Genomic DNA, 21,191 nt, shown 5'->3' on the forward strand with positions numbered 1-21,191 from the left:
CAAAAGCAGTGACAGTGGGGTAGGTCACAAAGAAATGACCTGCCATCAAACTGCTGAGAGAGAGTAACTGTAAAGTTCTTCAACCAAAAATTTTACGCCCAGCTAAAACAGCATTTAAAGGACATTCTCAGACACCCCAACACTGAAAGAGTTTATTTACCGCAGCCTCTAAAAGAATTATAAAGAGAAATTTCAGCAAATAAAAAAATTAATTCGTGGGAAGACATGATGAAAGAACAAAGTTGATTTTCACAAATTTAGTAAATATAATGACTAGCTGCAAAAATAATAAAAATAATGTTTGGTGTTTAACAAAGTTGGGCAGACAAAATGAAAACAAGATGTATAGGGAGGAGTTAAAGCCAAAAAGGTCCTCCTTGCCATATTCAATAGGAGGACATCATATTAGAAAAAAATTATAGCTAAGTACATACGCTAAAATTTAAGAATAAAAATACAATCTATAGCCAGCCTCCAAACCAGCCCAGAGAGATATAAAACACATCAGCTCAATACAAAACAGTATAAAAAATGTCAGAGGATGGGAGAGGGAACAGAGAAACAGAATGCTAAAAAGAAAATGCAGAATAGGAGAGAAAACCCAAATAGCATATTAATAAATCATTAATCTGAGATTTAACTCACATTAAAAGATAAAGATGATCAGATTGGACAAAAGAATAAAGGATGCAGGTGTGTTGGAGATTCCCTAAGGAGAGACCCTCAAAGATAGACAAAGGCATCTCAACTCTGCCAGTGGGGGAAGGAAGCCTGCCCAATCCCCCAAGAAATGACATGACTCTAAAAGTGTCAAGAAATGGTGCACGGTTGCCGATGTGCAGCAATAAAAGCTGTGTCAGGGAATGTACTGCAGTTTGTAAGATACACAAACACAAACACAAACCTGTTATCTGAAAGATAAGGGGGAGCTGACCCAGGACTAGGGGTGAGCTTTCTGGGAAGATAGAAGGAGGCCACAGAGGACGGGACAGATGAGACAGATGGCAGGGCACTTCTGCCACACGGGACCAGTTTCAAGAGACACGGTCACTCCACAGAGGGCTAAGCGTCCATGCCCATGTACTCCACCACGCACATGCCACACCCCAGGCACAGAAGAGCATCAGACTTCCTCTGGACAGGGAGGGAGGAAGGAAAAGCTGAGGCAGGTCACTAAAGGATGCTATCCCCAGCTGAGACATGTATTATCTTGCCAGGTCTACATGTGCAAAGTCTTTCTTTTATTATCATGGGCAGCTGGGCTAGGAGCCATCAACACCTGCTGAGAACCATCCAAAATGGAGACTTCCAGGGCCAGTATAACCTCAAAGTCCTTTCTCTTGATTACTCACCATACTGCAGTATCTCATTTTGTTGAGTGCTTACTGTGTGATTTACAGGGCTTACCTCATCTAGTCCTAATAAAGTCCCTGTAAGACACTATTTTATCTCCACTTTACAGAAGAGAAAACCAAACCCAATGTCATGCCACTAGGAAGTGCCAGGATAGGGTTCAGACTCCATCATCTTTAAACTTGATGTTAACTGGACTCCAGCATCAAGACTCTGACATCTGACTTGGTCTCGGGCCCTCCTGCTAATGTTGGCTGAGGGCTGTTTGCTTTTCTTCCTAAGACCCCAGGTATTTGCTGAAAAGGCAGGAAAGAAGATTTGGTTACTACACCTGGTTCCTTCCCTGTGTTATGATCTCTGCACCTGCCTGGTGCCCCCATGACACCGTGGGCTGTGTGGGGACAAGCCCGAGAGCTATTAATATTTGTGTCTGCAGCACTGAGTGCAGCACCTGGAAGACAGAAACTGCTCAACAATGTGCTCCTCGAGTGAGTGCATGAGCGAATAACAAATGGAGGAAACTAAGTGGAGCAACCTCATCATACCGTGTACCAATCTCATAATTACCACTCCTGATGGTGGCCATGCCGCAGTCACATCTCAGGGTGCTGATCCCAGTTCCAAACCTCTGTGTTAGTCGTATGCATGAAAGTGCTGGTTTCCTGAAATCTGGCTGATTGCACACGTAGATGACTCTGTACTTGTGTCACACCCAGCCCTCCTGCCTCACAACAGCCGGGTGAGATCTCGCCTCTCGAAGTGTCCGAGGAGAGGGCACGGTGTGAGTGCTGTGAACTTTTCCTCCCTTGCGAAGAAAATAGTAACACCTTTGGTGGTCTGAGCCATCAGAACACAGAAGGAAGGAGTCATAACACTTGAGTCATTCTCCCTCCTGAAATGCTCTTCCTCTCTTGCCTCCATCCTTCTCCCTGTAGCTCTGCTGTTAACTGCTTAGGAATTCTTCCAGAGCAGCTCACCCCTCTTCTCATGGCTGTTTGTACATCCTTCTTCTTCTTTTTTTTTTTTACAGTCTTTACAGTGCAAGTAATCATGCTGCAGGATAATTATCTTGCAAATCCTGACATGTCTGACTTCCTCCTCACCCTCAGACAGATTCTTAAAGGCAGGAGATATGTTAGTCATTCCTATATCTTTGGAAACAGTGCACATAGAAGGGGCTCAACCATTGCTCCATAAATGAATTAGCAGATAAAAAATAAGTGCTAGATGCATAATGGAAGACCTATAGAGGTTCCTACCTCCTGACCAAGAGAGAGAGAGCATGAGAGTGAGCAGCTGGAGGTCAGGACAAGGAAACTGCAATGAATCTGCTGCTCGCCCCTACAGAAAAAGACCACGAGCCAGACATTTCCCTTCCCGTCCCTTCCACTCAGGATTCCAGTCCTGGTCACCATCGTGGGAAGCAGACACAGTTCACAGACAGAAGTGAGGGCTGGGACCACCCTGAGGGCAATTCGCACTGGAGCCCTTTAGCTGCAAGGTGGAGGGCTGGGTGGAGAGTAGACCTGAAAAAGCAGAAGAGAAGACTCACTGGTTCCACAGCTGGGTAAAACCATCACTTCGCGGACTGTGGGGTTAGGGTTTTCCAGCTGCAGTTCTTAGAAAAGTGATAGTTTTTGGGCCCGAGAACTGTTTCCTAGTCTGTGGTTGACTCACCCAAGATCCCTAAAGCGTGGCGACCGTTCCGGGAGTGCACCGAGAGGGGAAGTGCAACAGTGCAAAGTTTACGTGTCAAGGCCCTTTTCTGTCTCGGCATGTCGGATTCGGCAGCTGGGGACAGCAGCTTCTTTCACCAGGAGCCAGCTGGGTGGGCGGGATCCCCAGAGGTGGGAGAAGGGGACTGAAGGGGACTAAAAAAAACCCAGTCACTGCACTCACGTCCTGAGAGTTCAGAGTGCCTAACCTGCACCTGAACTCGGCATTTCTCGGCTGGTCATTGTCCCAGAAGTCAACTGTCACCACAGAATCCCTGATCTCGGGGGAGAATTCAACAACAAAGCCCACATTTACAAGTAGATTTTTAAAAATCTTCCTGACCCATGTTCGCCATCATCTAGCATGTTATAGTTATGCCTCCTGAGAAAATTCACACACTATGAATTTCAAGAAAGTTCGGGTTTCAAGATTTCTTAGAATTGCTGAGAGTGATGATCATACACATCTCATGATGCTTATTGTCAGCTGTCTGAGCAGCAGAGCAAAGCATGACTTTGAATGCAAAATAACCTGATTGAAAGGACCTTTGTCCACAGGTTAAGTCATGTGTTCCGCGTTAAAACCCTCCTCGGCCATGCTGACCCTCAAAGCACTGTTAGGCGAGAACACTGGCAGACGGAGAAAGATCCCCTGGGGCCTTCAAAGCATAAAGCTACGCCATTGAAAATTCATTTTCTCACCTTTTCTTGCTCCCAAACTCTAGCTTCTGGCCTCATCCTCTTTTCCAACCTGAACCCCTACTCCTGCCCCCTAAACATTCTCATTTCCAGGACTGTTGGAGGTTCTCTGAAACTTTCCTGCTGCTGGACCGCCCGCTTCAACTGTCCCCTTGGCCCAGAACGGCGTTCCCAGCTACCTTCATACATCGAATCCTCAGGGCCACCTCAGTCGCTTCTCTTCCAGACGGCCATCTCTTCCTCCCCAACTGCCCAGGGATGGCGCACCCCTGGGCCCCTGCGGCGCTCTGTCCAGGCCCTTCCTGAGCTCTCAGCATGCTCAGCTTTGCAGCTGGTCATTTGGGACAATATGATCCCTTAATTAGCTTCAAGTTCTTTGGAAGAGAAGCTAGTCATCTCTCTATCCCCAGTTCCCGGCACACAGTGGGGGCAAGGTAAATATCTCTTTGACTGAATTCTAGGAAAACAATTATGTCAAAAGGCTAAGAATTAAAAAAGATGTTCCAATGATGAGACGGCTCTCTGCACGTCCTGGTAACAGCAGCAGTTAAGAATATGGGCCTGGAGCTGGTCCACTAGGTCTGAATCCTGGAATCGCCACCTACTAACTCAGAGACCACAGCACAGGCAAGTAACTCGCTTCCATACGCCTCAGATTCCTTATCTGTAAAACAAAGAGAAAAGAGGCCCTACCTCCCAGGGTGAACTGAGTTACCGCTATGCTTGGGACAGGGCATGGCTCATCGCATGGGCTCCAGAAATAAATGTCAGCTGTTTTGATATGGTGAGGAAACTATTGATATATTTGTCTTTTCCCTATTTATTTGTTTTCTTCCCTAAATTGTGAGCACCTTGTCCCATCCATGATTACATTCTCAGGGCAAGGCACACAGGGACTCGCTTCTTGGAACACCATGCTGGCTTCCAGCAGTCACTACATGAAGAAAGCATGAACGGAGTTCACTCACGATGTCTAAAGTAGATGTTACATGTTTTCTCCAAATCTTCTCACTGAAATACAGTTCCTACCACCTAGAACCCTATTCCTTCTCTTTGCCCAAACTCTGTGCGTCCTTCAGGTCTCAGGTTAGATGCCACCACCACCTGGAAGCCCTTTCTCTCGTCTCCTCACCTCAGGGGGTTCTGCACTCGCCAGGGGCACTCACACATCGTGGTGTGCTGTAAAGTTTAGCCGCTTTCTCAGGTTTTCCCAAAAGGCTGTGAACAGGGCAAGGGCAGCAACCAACAACTACACGTGACCGTGGCCTCGGTGCCCAGACCACGCCTGACACACACAACCACTCAGAGCACCTGTGGCCAATTGTTTCTCTTTCACCACCAGGTGCTACAAGGAGTCAGTGGCAGGAAGCCTGGCCAGCAATGGGACGTCCTGTTTAACCTCCAGGGAATCGGCACCAATCACTCTTCACCAGCGTGAAGAAGTGGGAGAAAATCGAGAAAGGGGCCGAAGATGGGAAAAGCCACCAGACTTCTAAGAAGAAGAAGGAATTAATATGGGGACAGGAATATCCAACTCAATACCACTGTCACCGAGGTGGCAGGCAGCAGACCCCAGACTGACTCCCACTGAGGACAGAAGTGACGGGACCCATCATCCTGCTGCCCAGAAGCAGGGCCTCTTGAATTCTCCTTGCTGGTTTATGTAAGCAGAACAAACATTAATATCCTAGTAGTTTTAAAAAGATTTTATTTTTAGAGATGGGGAAGGGAGGGAGAAAGAAAGACAGAGAAACAGCAATGTGAGAGAGAAACAAGGATTGGCTGCCTCTCTGTATGTGCCCTGACTGGGGACCGAACCCGCAACCCAGGCATGTGCCTGACCAGGAATCCAGCCAGTGACCTTTTGCTTTGCGAGACGATGCCCAACCAACTGAGCCACACCGGTCAGGGCAATATCCTAGTGTTGATGAGAAAGCACGCCTTCGAGTAAAGCAAGGGGCTCCACAAGCTGTATGGTCTAAGGAAAGGGAAGAAGAGAAATCAACACTGACTCAGCGCTGACTGTGAGCTGGGACCCATCACTTAATCCTCTGTGGCAGGGACTGTTATTCCCATAGTACAGAGGTGGAAACTGAGGCTCCAACGCTGGGGAGACTTGTCTAGAGTCACTGACTCAGCAAGAGACAGACTGTACTTGGATTCACAGACCCTCCATCTCCAAAGCCCACACTCGCTCTTTCCAGTTTCTTCCTCACCGTGTTGCCTCCAAAGTTTACAGCAAGTTCAGAGAGAAATCTCCAAATTCTTTCTGTAACTGGGACTTCTATCAAGAAGTCCACTGCATTTTTTTCTTCCATAGCAAAGAACGACACAAAATACTACCCAAATGAAACACACTCTACCGAGAAGGATCCGAGAAACCTTGATGGAGGGTGAACTGGGCAGGGTGGGGGGAGTGGAGGGTGAGCCCAGGAGCTTAATTAAGAGCTGGTGAGACTGCGTGAATATTAAGGGTGGAGAAGCGTAGCAAGTCAGGCCACCACGGCAGATGGTGAAAACAACTGTCAGACATGACAAGGGAAAGGGAATTCTTCAGCTGCTGCAAAGAGCCCTGACAAAACATTAGCTCTCCACAACACGCTACCAGCAGCAGGGAAAGCAAGGTGAGATCGCGAGGCAAGCCCGGGTAGGATGGCGAGACTGAGACAGTGACAGGGATATCTGACAGGTGTGGGGAGGATTCTCGGTGGGGCCTCAGGACCCACATCTTAAGCAGGAAACACTTCTTGCTTCCTCTTGTCCATTCATTCACTCATTCACTCCCTCTTTGGCAGGTATTTCTTAAGCACCTACTATGTGCTTGGCACTGTTAGGTGCAGGAGATACAACTGTGAGCAAAAACAGAAGACCATGCCGGCCCCAGCGGAGCTCATGATCTAGTGAGGGAGGCAGAGGTTATTCATGTAATCAGTTGTAACTGTTGTAAATGGAGGTGAGTGCTATCAGTGAAGAAATTACAGTTCTACATATGCAAACAAAACTGGAAGCTGAGCCCCAGCTGGGGTGGCTCAGTTGGTTGGAGCCTCCTGCCTTGGTTGGTTCAATTCCCAGTCAGGGCATATACCTAGGTTGCAGGTTCAATCCCAGTCCGGGTGCATATGGTAGGCAACCAACTGATGTTTCTCACATCAGTGTTTTTCTTTCTCTCCCTTTCTCTCTTTCTAAAAGCAATGAAAAACTGTCCTCAGGTGAGGATAAAAATATAATTAAAAAAAAAAAGAAAACTGGAAGCTGATCTACAAGGGAGACAGGGAAGGTTTCCATGGAAGAACCTCTGCTTGAGTGAGCCATGAAGGAAGAGGGTAACTAGTCACGTGGGGAGTGGAGGGGAACACAGGTGCAGTGCCCACGGAAACAGAGTGGGGAAGGGTGCGAGGCAGACCTGGAGAGTGCGGGCTGCCTAAGGACTTCCTCACCCCTCACCCCAGAAAGAATCCAAAACACCCTCCTACTGCAGGCTCCTTCTCCCGGGTTCTCAAGCCAAACCCTACAGCACAGGGAGTTCCCTGCAGCCCAGACTTGCGGGCAGGGTGGTCTAGCATTGGCCGGGCTCCCACAGTCTTTGTGATCTGGCACCACACACCCGCATGCTGATCCTGGGCTCTGGGCCCCTCTTGTCGCCACCCACCCTCCCTGCCTCTTTTCTCATTCTTTCTGGCTCATTCTTTCAGACTCAGCTTGTATATCACCTCCTCCAAGAAGCCCTCTCCTAACTCCCTTCCCAAGCTTGCTCAGGCGCCTCTGCCTTTAGCTCCCTCAGTATCTTCTTCTGCATGTGACCTTTATGGTAATAAGGTATTTCAACGATTTGTCTAGTTCCTGTCACACAGTAGTCACCTGGTAAGTACTGGTTGAGTTAACATATGTAACGAGGGATTAATATACGCAATATATAAAGTGCTCTAAAAAACAAATGGGAAAATACAAAGACAGGTAGAAAAATGGACAAAGGACTGAAATAAAAAATAGCTATTACTTATCAATTGTCTATCATATGCCATATGATATTCTAGGGGCTTGCTATGAATTAAATCACTTATTCTTTACCCCAACCCCATGAGGTATGATTATTTCTGCATCTTATGAATGAAAAATCTGGCCCAGAGAGGCGAAGCAATTTGCCTGCAGCAACATGGCCAAATACCCTTGCCCACCACCATTACTGAGTGTCACCTCTTCTACAGTTGGCCCCTAGGCCACCCGCAGGGACAGAACACAAGCGGTAGGAACACGGGGAAGATGGTCACTCCTGTCTGCAAACTAAAACCAAAACAAGAGAGGCTGGGAAAGCATGACAATGGCCGGCAATGCCAGAGCTGGCAACAGTATGTGTCCTTGGGGGCAGCCTAAGTGTCCATCTGAGAGATGACAGCTTGTCTGCACGTCTCTGGGCCACTGAAAATGGGTGTTCTCACCACCTCCAGTTGTCACCTTCTCAGTCGAGGCCTTGGCTGTGTGTGTGTGTGTGTGTGTGTGTGTGTGTCTGTCTGTCTTTTCATTCAAACTCCAGGGGAAAATCACTCAGAACCAGAGGGTCCACCTCCCGAGAACAAGTCATCATCTTTGGAACCACAGAAGATGTTTCAAAGGAAGGCCCAGGGGTCCTAGCCAGAATGTTCTCAGGACCCAGGGCATGTTTGCTGGTTTGAACCTAAATCCCTGAAGTGCATTTTTCCCTTTATTAAAGGAGCCACAGACCTCTGACAGCTTCAGCATCCCCAGTCCTGACACCATATCCCAACTCCTCCCCTCCATGTTCTGTCTCAACCTCTCAGGGCCTCAGTTTCCCCACCTAGAGTCAAGGCCATTCACAGGTGACCTTGTTATGTTTCTATGCTGTTGAAGTGCTAAATCCGAAAACCACGGAGGAGATTACACTTTGTGTCTGGGTCAGCAGACACAAAGAACCAGACTGAGCCCCCAGAAGGAGCTCCCACCACCACCATACTTGTAGAGCAGTGGGGCGGGGGTGCGGGCAAACTGGGGGCCTGAGGGTTCACCTCAAATGAGAGGAGAAGCTTTTCACCAGTGGTGGCAAACTGGTTTTTATTGTTGTTTTGAGACCCTTTGCAGACCCCTACTGCTTGGACCTGGGGTGGGAGTGGGGTTCCCACTCCCCACTCTGCTTACTTTGGTCTTTGGTTTACCACTGATGTTAAATGGCAACACGGAATCAGTTCCTAAGGTGGTTTTGTTGTTGTTGTTCGTTTTTTAGTTAGTTGAGAGAAGAAAATATCTGAGCTGGCAGGGAAATTAGTCTGTATTAGTCCATTTCCGAACCTTGACAGTGGTCAAGATTCCATCAGTCTCTTTTGGATGCCAAAATCAAATCCAGGATCAGGGAACCAATTGGGAGAGTCGATTTCCCCCTTGGATTTGCCATGGGTCAAGTTCGCAGTCAGATTTTCCATCACAGTCTGGCACTTTCCACTCAGAGACAGTGGCCAAGTTGGACTGGTGTTCACATTACCACATAAAAGGGTTTTAAGTTCATTCATTAGCACAAGTCACTTACTTGCCATGCTTTGAAAGACTAAACATTAAGGACCCCTTAGGTTTGTGTTATTGTTACTGGTTTGGAAAATGACCCAGTTTTGAAAAACAAAAGGGTTGGTCAAAGTCTGCTGGCTTGGGAGTGCGTGTGTGAAGTACGTTAAAAGAACAGCTGTGCCCAGGGAAAGGGATCCCTGTGTTAACAAGAGGCCACAGAGTGGACACCCTCTGTGGACTTTCTGTGATTTACTAGATGGCCTGGGGCCACTGCCCATGACACGTGGGCTGTCCTGAGCCAGCTTCCCCTAAGCCTCTTCCAGGGACAAGCTGGGCACCTTGAAAAGCAACGGTGATTCTAAAGGTCATGAACTAGGGTTGCTTTCAGAGCACAGAGTGAGAGAAGTTCCTGGCACAGTCACAACTGAGGAAGTATCGAGACTGTAACAAGCCCAGGTTTAGCCAGGACTTTAACAATCACCTCTTCAAGTGAAACTGACCCATAATTTTCCTTGCTTCTCCTCTGCGGTCTGGTTTGGAAATCCAGGTTATACTGGTCGCATCAAGTGAGTCGAAGAGTTTTCTCTGTTTCTGTTCTCTGCAACCATTTGGATAAGAGAAAGATGATCTGTTCTAGAATATTTTGGCAGTCTTGCCTGTAAAACCCCGCTTTCTATGAGAGCTTTGCGACAGCTGATTAAATTTCTTCAATAGGTATTGCACTATTCAGGTTTTCCTGTCCTCCTTGAGTTTGTTTTGTTGCATTTTTTTCTAGGATATTGACCCTTTTACCCAGGTTTTCAAATTGAATGGCAGAGTTAGTCACAGTGTCTCAGGTTTGGAAAGACTGTATCCATTCATGAATAAGCAAAAGGGTGAGTCCAGGAAGTGGCCCCCACCCCTCAGCACTCCCCAGCCCCCACTCAGGGTATGTGTGGGGTCCAGCTGGGCACTGATCCAGGGGCCAGCCCTGGAGTTGAGCTGCCTGGATTTCTCCTCTCTTCCCAACCTGGACATCTGTAACCGCAGTCTCCTCCTCTAGTAAATGGTGTATCAACAGCTACCGCTCAGCACTTTGGTCAAGATCACAAAAAGTACTTTGTAAACCCCAAGGCCTCATCACTGGGAAGTTCCCATACTCTCAGACTTTCAATTTGTAAATTCTCAAGAATGCAAACTCAAGGTCCAGACCAAAGGCTCTTCAAACGGCCTCAGTGCCGCCAATGGGTGTTCTCAACCACCATCTGCCCTTTCTGTCTCAATCACCTTGGTACTTACTGGGCTAGAGCAGTGGTTCTGGAAGCATCTGGGAACTTGCTAGAAATGCAGATTCTCGGGCTCTCCTCCAAACCGCCAAAGTCAGAAACTCTGGGGTTGGCACAGCACTCTGTGTGGGGTTTTTGTTTGTTTTCTTGTTGTGTTTTATTTTTCAGTTTCAGTAATCCGTGTTCTAACACACTCTCCAGGGGACCCTGGCACTGGCTGCGTGTCTGAGAGCCCTAGGTTCTTGAAAGTCACAGGGCATTTCCCATGCTTGCGCTCAGCTCTGAAGTGCCTTGAAAACATGGCAACTCCATCATGTTCAAGAAAGGAAAAAACGATAATCATGTTGAAGGAGTGAGTAGAAGAGAAGAGATAAACAAACATTATAGAAGTGAAAGCTGAGATCATTTTAAAAGATCAATAGAGAGAACATGGCAAATGCTGCGCGTTGGTGTGGGCTGACTCATTCAGTGACAGGAGCAATTCAGAAACACGAGTCAGTGTCTGGGATGCAGTGCCTGGGAGACTCAAAATTCAAAGAAATGGCCCTGGCCAGGCAGCTCAGCTGATTAGAGTGTCATCCTGATACGCCAAGGTTGAGGGTTCGATCTCCAGTCAGGGCACTAACGAGAATCAACCAATGAAGGCAATAAATAAATAGAACAACAAACTGATATGTCTCTCTCTCTCTCTCTCTCTCTTCTCCCCCTTCCTCTCTCTCCCTAAAATTAATAAATAAAAATTTGAAAAAAAAATCATATCAGCATCAACAGTGGAAACTCATTGACTCCATGCAAACCTGGAGAATGCTGTGCATCTGTGTGTTATGCTGGGGTTCGGAGGGACACGGTGGCTGCTAGTTAGGGATGTTTCCATAGGGTAAAGGCTCACCTGGATCTCTAAAGGGTTGGTGCTTTGGCCTATTTAGACAAGACAGCACTAACCAGTGTTCCCAAACCAGACCACAGGAGTTAGCTAAAGCTTTCCCACACAGACGAAACTGCTCTGTTTTAGAATAAAAAGGGAAGCCTGGGAGAAAGTGCATTAGCAAGGAGAAATTATGTCAGGTTTTAAAGCTTTGAAGGACCAAATCACATTCCTATTCACAAGGTGAAAATCCAAGGAGTAACTTTGGATCTATCCCCAACAGATCTATGAACCATTGCTTACAACCATCCGTCCCCAGGAACTACTGGACATGTGCACCCAAAGCAGCTAAAATGCAGCACTTAAAATGCATAACCCCCACCCTGTCTCCTGAGATCTGATTCATTCATCTGGGGTGGTTCCCATTTTTAACAAGCTCCCCGAGGGATACCGAGGCAGATGGTCCCGGACCACAGGGCCGTTTGTCATGATGGAGGAAGAATGGGAATCAAGAGCAGGACTGAGCTGCTACATACACTCCACGCACACTGCTGGGGAAATGCAGTCTGAAACCAAAACACACCCTCTGGGGCCCTGATTTAGCACTTGTTCCCACAGCACAGATCAGGGAAGTCAGCAGTAAATGAGTAACGTGTTACATAAGTTGCTTTTCTGTATGCAGAACCTTGATCCACCAAAGAGAAGTTAAAATCATATAAAAAGCAACAGCCACCCCCAAAACAAATGCTGGGGAAGTGTAGCCAGGATCTCCCCATCCGCCTTCTGCCAGGCAAAGCGGAGCCCTCCTCAGTGCTGAAAACCCTTGTGCTGCTGGAACAGCAACCTTTGGTAAAAGTGCTCAGGGACCGGGGGTGAGGGGGGACCTTCAGGGCTCCAAATCAGCACTGACACTGGCCCCATCAAGGCTTCCCTCTAAGCGGAACCATGTGCTTGAATTGACTACACCTCTGACCCCTTGCTGAAAACTTCTAGAATCACAAAATGCCCTCTGTTTGGGTCTTGTCCAAGAACCCCAAATCTCTCTTTCTCTCTCTGGAAAAGATTCCCAGTCTTTTCTTCTCTCCAGTCACCCCAAGACCTGAATAGTAGGCTAGTTCTAACTAGAGTGTTAAAAGCTGACAGGGTTTGGGGCAATGATCATCCCTGTGACCACAGAAGATGTCAGGGTGGGTATGGCAAAGGTGTGCCATGTATATAACTTATGTGTTACTCCTTCTAATGAGCCATCCTCGGGAGTTTTCTCAACACTGACCTAGAGATATCCACTCTGAACTTATTGGAGAATACATTTTAAGATTCAGAGGCATAAATCCTTACCTATCTTTTTGATTATGCAACTCCAAGCAGCTAACATGGTGACTAACCCTTAGGAAATTAAAAAAAAAAAAAAGAATTGATTTAAATTGACACTGGATGTAAAACTTAACTGTCACTCCCATTTTGCCACAGTGCATGTCTCAAAATGCACTACAGTCACCCAGGGTGCTTGTTAAAAACCCATCTTCTGAGCTCCACCCCAGATGCCACCCCAGATGCAGGAAATCCAACTCTGCGAGAGCTACATTTTTAACAGGGTGCCAGGTAGCCTCACACAAGGGCAACCTGAGAACCACCGCTTTAACCTGAGGACCCCAATACTATGGGATGTGATTAAATGAGGGACCTTCAGGAACACCCAAAACAGAGACAGGCAGCTTCCTCCTCTCCACTCATGCATGGGTCTGAGTGGAGTAAAGAACGTGGGAAAAAATGAGACCAACAAGAGATCAGAGACGAGAAAGGTCTGGAGAAGCATTCTGGAGCTAAGGTGGGAAGTGAGTAAGGCCACCACGGGTCCAAGCAGGCTTGCCCTTGCCTACTTCCCCCACCCAGTGTGGGGTAGCATGCCCCATCATCAGATCATGAACTGGGAGAGGGGGGCCTCTGGAGAGGCCCCAGGATGCAGAGCAAATGGCGGGCAGTGCTGCCCCACTTTGGAAAGCTGCAGGGAGCAAGAGGTGCACCTTCATCCAGACTTCTCCTCTGCTTCTCTCCTTCAGGCTGCAGCCCGGCGGCAAAGGGAGCAAACCATCCTCCCTCAGGCCTCTCCTCTCACTCCGCAGCCACATTTTGAGCAGGACAGGGCGCTTCTACCAGCCAGCGTACAGGGAGTCATGCCCAGGTACCTTCCCCTGCACCCCAGGAGCCTCAGGAGCTCCCCAAGCCAACCACCCTCCCTAAGACACGGAGTCCCTCTACTGCCAGGAGTTGTCACAGAAGCGTCAAACACGGGTGTTTGTGCCAGACCTCATTTACACAAGCCCACTCCTCCTCCCGGAGAGATGAATTTTTAAAACAAACAGCGTTTACATATGGTAGCAGGCAGACTCATGTCGGCATCAGGGATCCCCAGACGGAAACGGGAATCAATCTGGGGCAGAGGCTGCTAAATAAATCCTGTCTGGGTGAAATTCCTCTCTGGAGAAAAAGGAACCTCAAAGCGGATTGCTCAGATTCCCCAGCAAGGTTCCCCACAGTGGGAGGCACTCAGAGCACTCAGAACTCTGAAAGCATGGTCACTGTCCTGCGCAGTTGCCCCTGTCACCCCAGCCCTCCGGGAGCTCTTCCAGCCCATTCCCCGGCAGCCAGGCGTCCCTGTTCCTGCAAGCACCCGGGTTCCATCGAGGCCCCTCCTCTACTGGGCACAGGTTTTCCACACTCATGCAGGATTTCCTGACGTCCCAGGGCTCAGGGTTCCAGTAGCTAAAGAGAAAAATGCAACCGCGTACCCAAGTAATACCACACAGGTATCCAAGAAACGGGGGAGTGCGCACAGGGTGCAGACTGCCAACCTGGGAGATTCGGCCACAAGGACTCAGTCAAGGAGCAACATGATTACAGGACAAATGCCAGGGTTAGGGGCTTGAATTACCTGGGTCATTGCTTCCTCTCTCCTCAATTTTGCCTGTGGGGACTTGCTCAGGGGGAGGAATTCTATCATCTTTGCTCTGTTGCTTCCAGGATGGAGTAAGGAGGTAGTGCCAACCAAAAGGATTAGCACAGGATGGGGACAGGGCAGCATTTGGGACCTAACAAAGACATGGGGCCACATCAGGCATGTTAGCTGCAAGTGAGGGGCAAGAGGCTCCAGCTTACACATGGGTGAGGAGACTTCCAAGTCCAGACTGGGTCTGAGGAGGACGGGACCTCAACCCAGACCTCGCCTACATAAGGCATCAGCATGGGGGACACAGCAGCTCCACCCTCTGGTCTCCTCGTCACCCCACGCTGCCGAGCTCACTCCCGGCCGAGGAGTCAGCTACCCAAACTGGGGTGTGGAGGTCTAGGAGGACGCAAGGGTGTCAGTGACTTAGTTGTGTGGCTTTGAGGGGGGCAGCCCAGGAGACACAAGGCAAGGGCTCTGAGAGGTGCACACTGCCCCCAAAAGGCACCGGCCCTCTGGGGACATGAGTCTCGGATCCTGGTGGGTGAGGACTTTGAGCTGTGATCACAGGAGAAGTTCTAGGGTGGTCACCATGCCCTTGGGTGCTTTCAAGTACAGTCGGGAGTTTTGGACCCATCCCAGGCCTTGGCTGGAGCATCAGTGGCTTGCCCGCCCTCCCACATGAATGAATGGGTGTCTATAACCAATGTAGGCACATGGCCAAGTCCATATGGCCCTAGGTGAGAGAGACAAAAGGAGAATTACAGCCTAGCTAAGAGTCAGGGGTGGGGTGGGAGTCTTATGTTATCTTCCTAGGCTTCACATTATGTTATCTCTCTAGCCATCCACCATGGCCAGAGCTAGACACAAGAGAAAGACAAGCCACGTACCGAGCCCATTCTCTGCCAGTGCTGCATGGCTGACTTCACACTCGCCCAGGTCTTGCTCTCCGACATCATTCAAATCCAAGCCAGGCTGGTGGGACCCGTTTCCAAACTGCCTCTCGTCCTTCTCGGATCCGGTATCCCCATTTTCCATCCCATTCTGAGGCTTTTTCAGGGGCATTATTTGCAAACCACTGGGGGTAGTCCTGTAAGACACTGTCTTGGCGGCCCGGTCTCCTCCCGCAGGGGGCTTGGCTGGGTATCCTTTCTTGGGCTTGGACAGGGAAGGGTTGATTCGCTTCCGTTTATGAGAAGCGCTTTTGCTCTTTCCAGATTCCGAAGGTCTGGTGGCGAGTTTCTCCACCGACGGGCCTCGGCTGTCACGCAGGAGCTTGGAGGTGCTGACCTGCTTCCCGGACTTGATCCGCTTGTCCTTGGCCACGTGCAGCCCATTGAACTCGTCGATGAACTCCTCACAGTGCAGCAGGTGGTGCTCCGGCTCCCACGTGTCCTCGGTGCTTCCGTAGCCCTTCCATCGGATTAGGTACTCCCATTTTCCTTTCTTGTTCTTCCTCTTGTCTACGATCCTTTCCACCTGGGATACAGGCGAGAGTCAGAAAAGAGAGAAAGAAAGGGAAAAAGTCAGTCCCAGACAACGAGATCAGCACAAAGCCCCCAGGACAGAAGCACCACCCTGGCCATGGGACGAGCTGTTCACTGTGCAGGACTCTTCTAGGAGCGTTCAAGATGGCTGGTTTATTTCAGGACATCACTGAATGGAAGCCAAGGAACACGGTCATTTCCCATGATGACTTTGTGATGCTATGGCTGGCTGGTGGCATCTGTCTGTCTGTCCATCCAAGGCTTACTCTTGTTTGAAATCACACTGCAAATTTTCACTAAAGATCTTTATTCTTGTCATTGCACCAAAGTAGAACCAGACTTGTAAAGACCAAGTTAGTGTTGGTTTTTCACCCCTACTTATAATGATAATAATACATTTATTGAGCACTTACATGGTAGGCACTATGCTGATGTATCCTTACTTTAAATAATACTAATGACTAGTAACATCCACTGGGCACACATGAGGCAGACATTCTACTAAATGCTGGGCATGAATGTCCCCGTTTCCTTTTCCCCTGACAACACCCTGATGCAGTAAATAATCTTTCCATCCCCGCTTTACAGGGAGGGAACTTGGGCTCAGAGAGATTAAGGCAATCAACCAAGCTCCAAGCTGGTAAGGGCAGAGCTGGGATTGGAACCATTTTCCCCCAATATTTTTCTTCACCCTTATAGGCCATAGCCTCTCTCATGACAAAATTGTTCCTACTGGTCAAAAATGACTTGAATGATGCAGCCCAATTGGCCCCCTTCTGAGCCCCAAGCTGTAACACAGGGGCTGTGAGGCAAAGTAACTATGAGGCCTTGCATAATCCCATGGGGTGTACACCACTATGACTCCCATTTGATAGAGGAAGGGCCTGAGGATGAGGCCAGTTGCCTACAATGCAGGGCTAGGAGGTGGTGGGGGTGAGATCCGAACCAGATCCATCTGGTTGGAAAGCCACATGCTATTGTCTTTGTACCTTCACATATAAGAAAATGTCCCGAGACTTACAGCCAAGATAGAGGTGTAGGTAGACACACTGTGCCTCCTTGCACAACCAAAAGAAGGACAACAACAATTTAAAAACAAAAAACAACCAGAACTGACAGAAAATCAAACTGTATGGAAGTCCGACAACCAAGGAGTTAAAGAAGACACTCTTATCCAGACCAGTAGGAGGGGCACAGATGGACAAGCGGAGAGGACTCTCAGCAAGACAGGGCTGGAGGACCCTGGTAGGTAAGATGGCAGCTGGTGGACCCAGTGAGGCAGTGGATTGTGGGGTGGTGAATCCCACATTCGTGCACAGATAAACCGGGAGGAACAACTGGGGAGCGAGACAGACCTCACAACCCAGGGTCCCAGCACGGGGAAATAAAGCCTCAAACCACTGATTGAAAACACCTGTGGGTATTGAGGCAGAGGCAGGAGAAACTCTCAGCCTTACATGAGAGTTTGTTGGAGAGACCCATGGGGTCCTAGAATGTACACAAACCCAACCACCCGGGAATCAGCACCAGAAGGGCCCAATTTGCATGTGGGAAGGTGGGGAAGTGATTGAAATCTGGCAGAGAGTGGAGCAAGCGCCATTGTTCCCTCTTGGACCTCTTCCCCACATACAGCATCATAACCCAACAACATGGGTTGCCCCGCCCTGGTGAACATCTAGGCTCTACCCCCTATACGTAGCAGGCACGTCAAGACAGAAAAATGGCCCAAATGAATGAACAGATCAAAGGTCCAGAAAAAATACAACTAAGTGATGAATAGAGAGCCAACCTACCAGTTGCATAGTTCAAAACACCAGTAATCAGGATGCTCATAGAATTGGTTGAATTTGGTCACACATTAGATGAAAAAATGAAGGCCATGCTAAGTGAAATAAAGAAAAATGTGCAGGGAACCAATAGTGATGGGAAGGAAACTGGGACTCAAATCAATGGTGTGGACCAGAAGGAAGAAAGAAACATTCAACCAGAAAAGAATGAAGAAACAAGAATTCCAAAAAATGAGGAGAGGCTTAGGAACCTCCAAGACATCTTTAAATGCTCTAACATCTGAATTATAGGGGTACCAGAAGGAGAAGAGGAAGAGCAACAAGTGGAAAAGTTATGTGAACAAATAATGAAGAAGAACTTCCTCATTCTGGCAAAGGAAATAGACTTCCAGGAAGTCTAGGAAGCTCAGAGAGTCCCAAAGAAGTTGGACCCAAGGAGGAACACACCAAGGCACATCATAATTACATTACCCAAGATTAAAAATAAGGTGAGAATCCTAGAAGCAGCAAGAGAAAAGGAGACAGTGACCTACAAAAGAGTTCCCATAAGACTCTCAGCTGATTTCTCAAAAGGGACTTTACAGGCAAAAAGGGGCTGGAAAGAAGTATTCCATGTCATGAAAGGCAAGGACCTACATCCCAGATTGCTCTATCCAGCAAAGCTTTCATTTAGAATGGAAGGGCAGATAGAGTGCTTCTCAGATAAGGTCAAGTCAAAGGAGTTCATCATCACCAAGCCCTTATTCTAGGAAACATTAAAGGGATTTATCTAAGAAAAAGAAGATAAAAAATATGAACAGTAAAATGACAGCAAACTCACAGTTATTAACAACCACACCTAAAACGAAAACAAAAGCAAAGTTAGCAAACAACTAGAACAGGAACAGAACCACAGAAATGGAGATCACATGGAGGGTTAGCAACAGGGGAAAGGGGGTGAGGGAGGGAGAAAAGATACAGAGAATAAGTAGCATAGACAGTAGGTAGAAAATAGACAGGGGTAAGAATAGTATAGGAAATGTGGAAGCCAAAGAACTCATATGTATGACCCATGGACATGAACCAAAGGGTGGGAATGTGGGTGGGAGGGGGTGTGCAGGGGGGAAATGGGACAACTGTAATAGCATAATCAATAATATATATTTTAAAAACAGGAAAATTTCCCCCATCTTTGAGTAGTACCATGGAAAAACACACCTAGGAAAATGCCAGTCCTAAGGCTAATAACCAGTGTATTTAGGTGAAGGGTATATGGGGGTTCACATATTAAACTTTCAGCTTTGCTTCAGCTTTAAATTTTTTATTGTAAAGAAATGACAGAAAATTCCAATGCTCTACCTCAAAAAATAAAAAAATTCAATGAAAATTTAAACAGTTACATTCAAAAGTTCATTATATTTCAATGTCAACATAACACACTTCTGTAGAATGGAATTTTGACCTAATAGCATTAGCAATAAGTAAAGACTACACCCTCAAAACTTACGAAAAGAAAAAATAATATGAGAGGGAGAAGTGGGTACAGTTATCATTGGTAATTGCTGGAGGTGGGTCATAGGTACATGGAAGCTCATTATATGACTGTTCATACTTACATGTTTAAATTTTTATGTTTAATTTTGCCGCAATAAAAACAAATTTTCAAAACTGAGATTGTCTACCACAACAGAAGCTATGCAAAGTAACTAAATGACTTGCATTGCTTTGCACTTAATAAGTGTGTAAACAGCCAAGCCATACTGCCTCCTCATTATACTGCTTCTTCAGAGACAAGTTTAACTGTTTCCTTAACTCATTTATCTCAAATCAAACTGGCCTGTTTCTATTAACATTTCTTTCCTTTTAAAATGCCCTGTGAACATCTGTTTTAGATCTATTACATAGTTTATAGAAGTATCACACAAACTCTAACAGTTTTTAAAAAGTAAAGTCATACTAAACTAATCCCACTTCCGATCTTTGGGTCAAGGAATGGGGCTAGCCAAGTATTCATTGATGACAATGCTTAAAATTGAGAGTGTTTCTGGAAGAGTCTGCACCATTGCACGTTTGGAGGAGGTTGAAGGGGGAAAACCTCCACAGGTTTATGGAGGGAGGACAGTGAACAAGCCCCCTGTCCTGCCTGAAACAGCAGCATTCCCAAGGCCCAGATTTCTTGGGAGCTAAGGGATTTGTGTTGACATGGGGTCTCCAGCTTCCAAAAGCATATGCTTGGCTCTCAACATGATGCAGAAAACCAGGCTGGACAAACAGCCAACACAAGGAATAAACAGGTTTGTGGGTGGGTGGGTGGGTGGATGGATGGATAGATGGGAAAATGGATGGTTGGTAGACAGATGAATAGATGGGAGGGTATTCGAATCAGGGGTGAATAAAAGGATAAATAAACGGACAGAAGACTGGATAGATGGGTGAGGGGTGAAAGAGTGGGTGGAGAGGTGAGTCCAGGAATACATGGGTGGATGGATAGCACTCACTCATCAAAATGAGCACGGTAGATACTATTTGAGAACACAGGCTATGACGCAAGACTACGTGGTTTAAATCTCCTGCTAAGTCTTTTATCATGTGTTCTTGAGCAAGTTACCAAACCTCTTTGGGCCTCAGATGACTCATCTAGCTCGGGAGAAACAACAGCGCATACCTCATAGGGTGGCTGTGGAGAATATACAAATAAGTAGTTTTGCATTCCACAGTAAAGGTCACTTAATCCTGCAAATCCTCCTGTGAACACAAACCTTGGTGGTATCTAAAGACAGACTGTTTTCCCTACCCTGCAGAATATGACCCCCTTAGAATAATCGATTCCTCCCTGGAAAGAAGACAAAGTCCAGCCACTTAGATAAGTCCTTCCAAGGGTGGGAGATGGCGATGCAGCGGGGGGAAGCTGCTTGAGGAGCCCGGGGAGTCAGCAAGGGTGCAGTGCCTACACCCCTGTTAGAAGCCATCCTGGCGGGGAGGGGCTTGGTATTTTCCCCTCCTCGTTACCGAAGGATTGAGTCACAGTGTCACAAGTGGCTTTATGGGTGACAGAAAGGCCACTGTTTCCACTTACTGGTTCCATCCACAAGCCCAGTGGGTGGCTTGACAGCCATTTCTTCTTAGATGAACTCAATACCAACAATGAACAACCTTAACAGGATCATCCCTAACAGCCTGATGTGCAGGGAGGAAAAGTTGTTGGCCCTGGCACTTTCTAGCCCCGTGACCCTGGGCAAGTTGCCCAACCTCTCTGGTCCTGAGTGCCCCCATCTGTAAAGCAGTAGTAGTAGCAGTAGCAATAGTAGTAGTATCAGTAATAGCAGCAGCCACCTGCAAGGATGTTGGAAGAGAGAAAGGAGTAAGATACGGGGAGAGTAAAGTGTCTTGAACACCACAAAGCACAAGGAGGTCAGTGAACTTGCTCTGATATGCATGGAACATCATTGGACAAAAGCACTGGTATATACATTAATTCCTCCACAATTTAAACATCTTTTAGTGTTTTTCAGGTTTAGAAAACAATTGCATGTTCTGTAGGACCCAAATGCCCACAAGGAGCTCGGAGGAAAGCTGGCTCCCAAAC

At 47.5% G+C, this 21,191-nt stretch overlaps 1 protein-coding gene across 2 annotated transcripts in view; it reads right to left on the bottom strand.

The window, feature by feature from the left end:
- The window catches only part of CDYL2 (chromodomain Y like 2), a 164,351-nt gene that overhangs the window by 36,946 nt on the left and 106,214 nt on the right, over window positions 1-21,191 (bottom strand). For both annotated transcript variants that reach the window (XM_028501904.2, XM_036012247.1), the window contains exon 2: window positions 15,243-15,831. In XM_028501904.2, coding sequence (XP_028357705.1) covers window positions 15,243-15,831 — 589 coding nt within the window. The remainder of the gene's footprint in view (window positions 1-15,242; window positions 15,832-21,191) is intronic.

This window comes from Phyllostomus discolor, chromosome 12, assembly GCF_004126475.2.
Source record: "Phyllostomus discolor isolate MPI-MPIP mPhyDis1 chromosome 12, mPhyDis1.pri.v3, whole genome shotgun sequence".
Lineage (NCBI taxonomy): Eukaryota > Metazoa > Chordata > Mammalia > Chiroptera > Phyllostomidae > Phyllostomus > Phyllostomus discolor.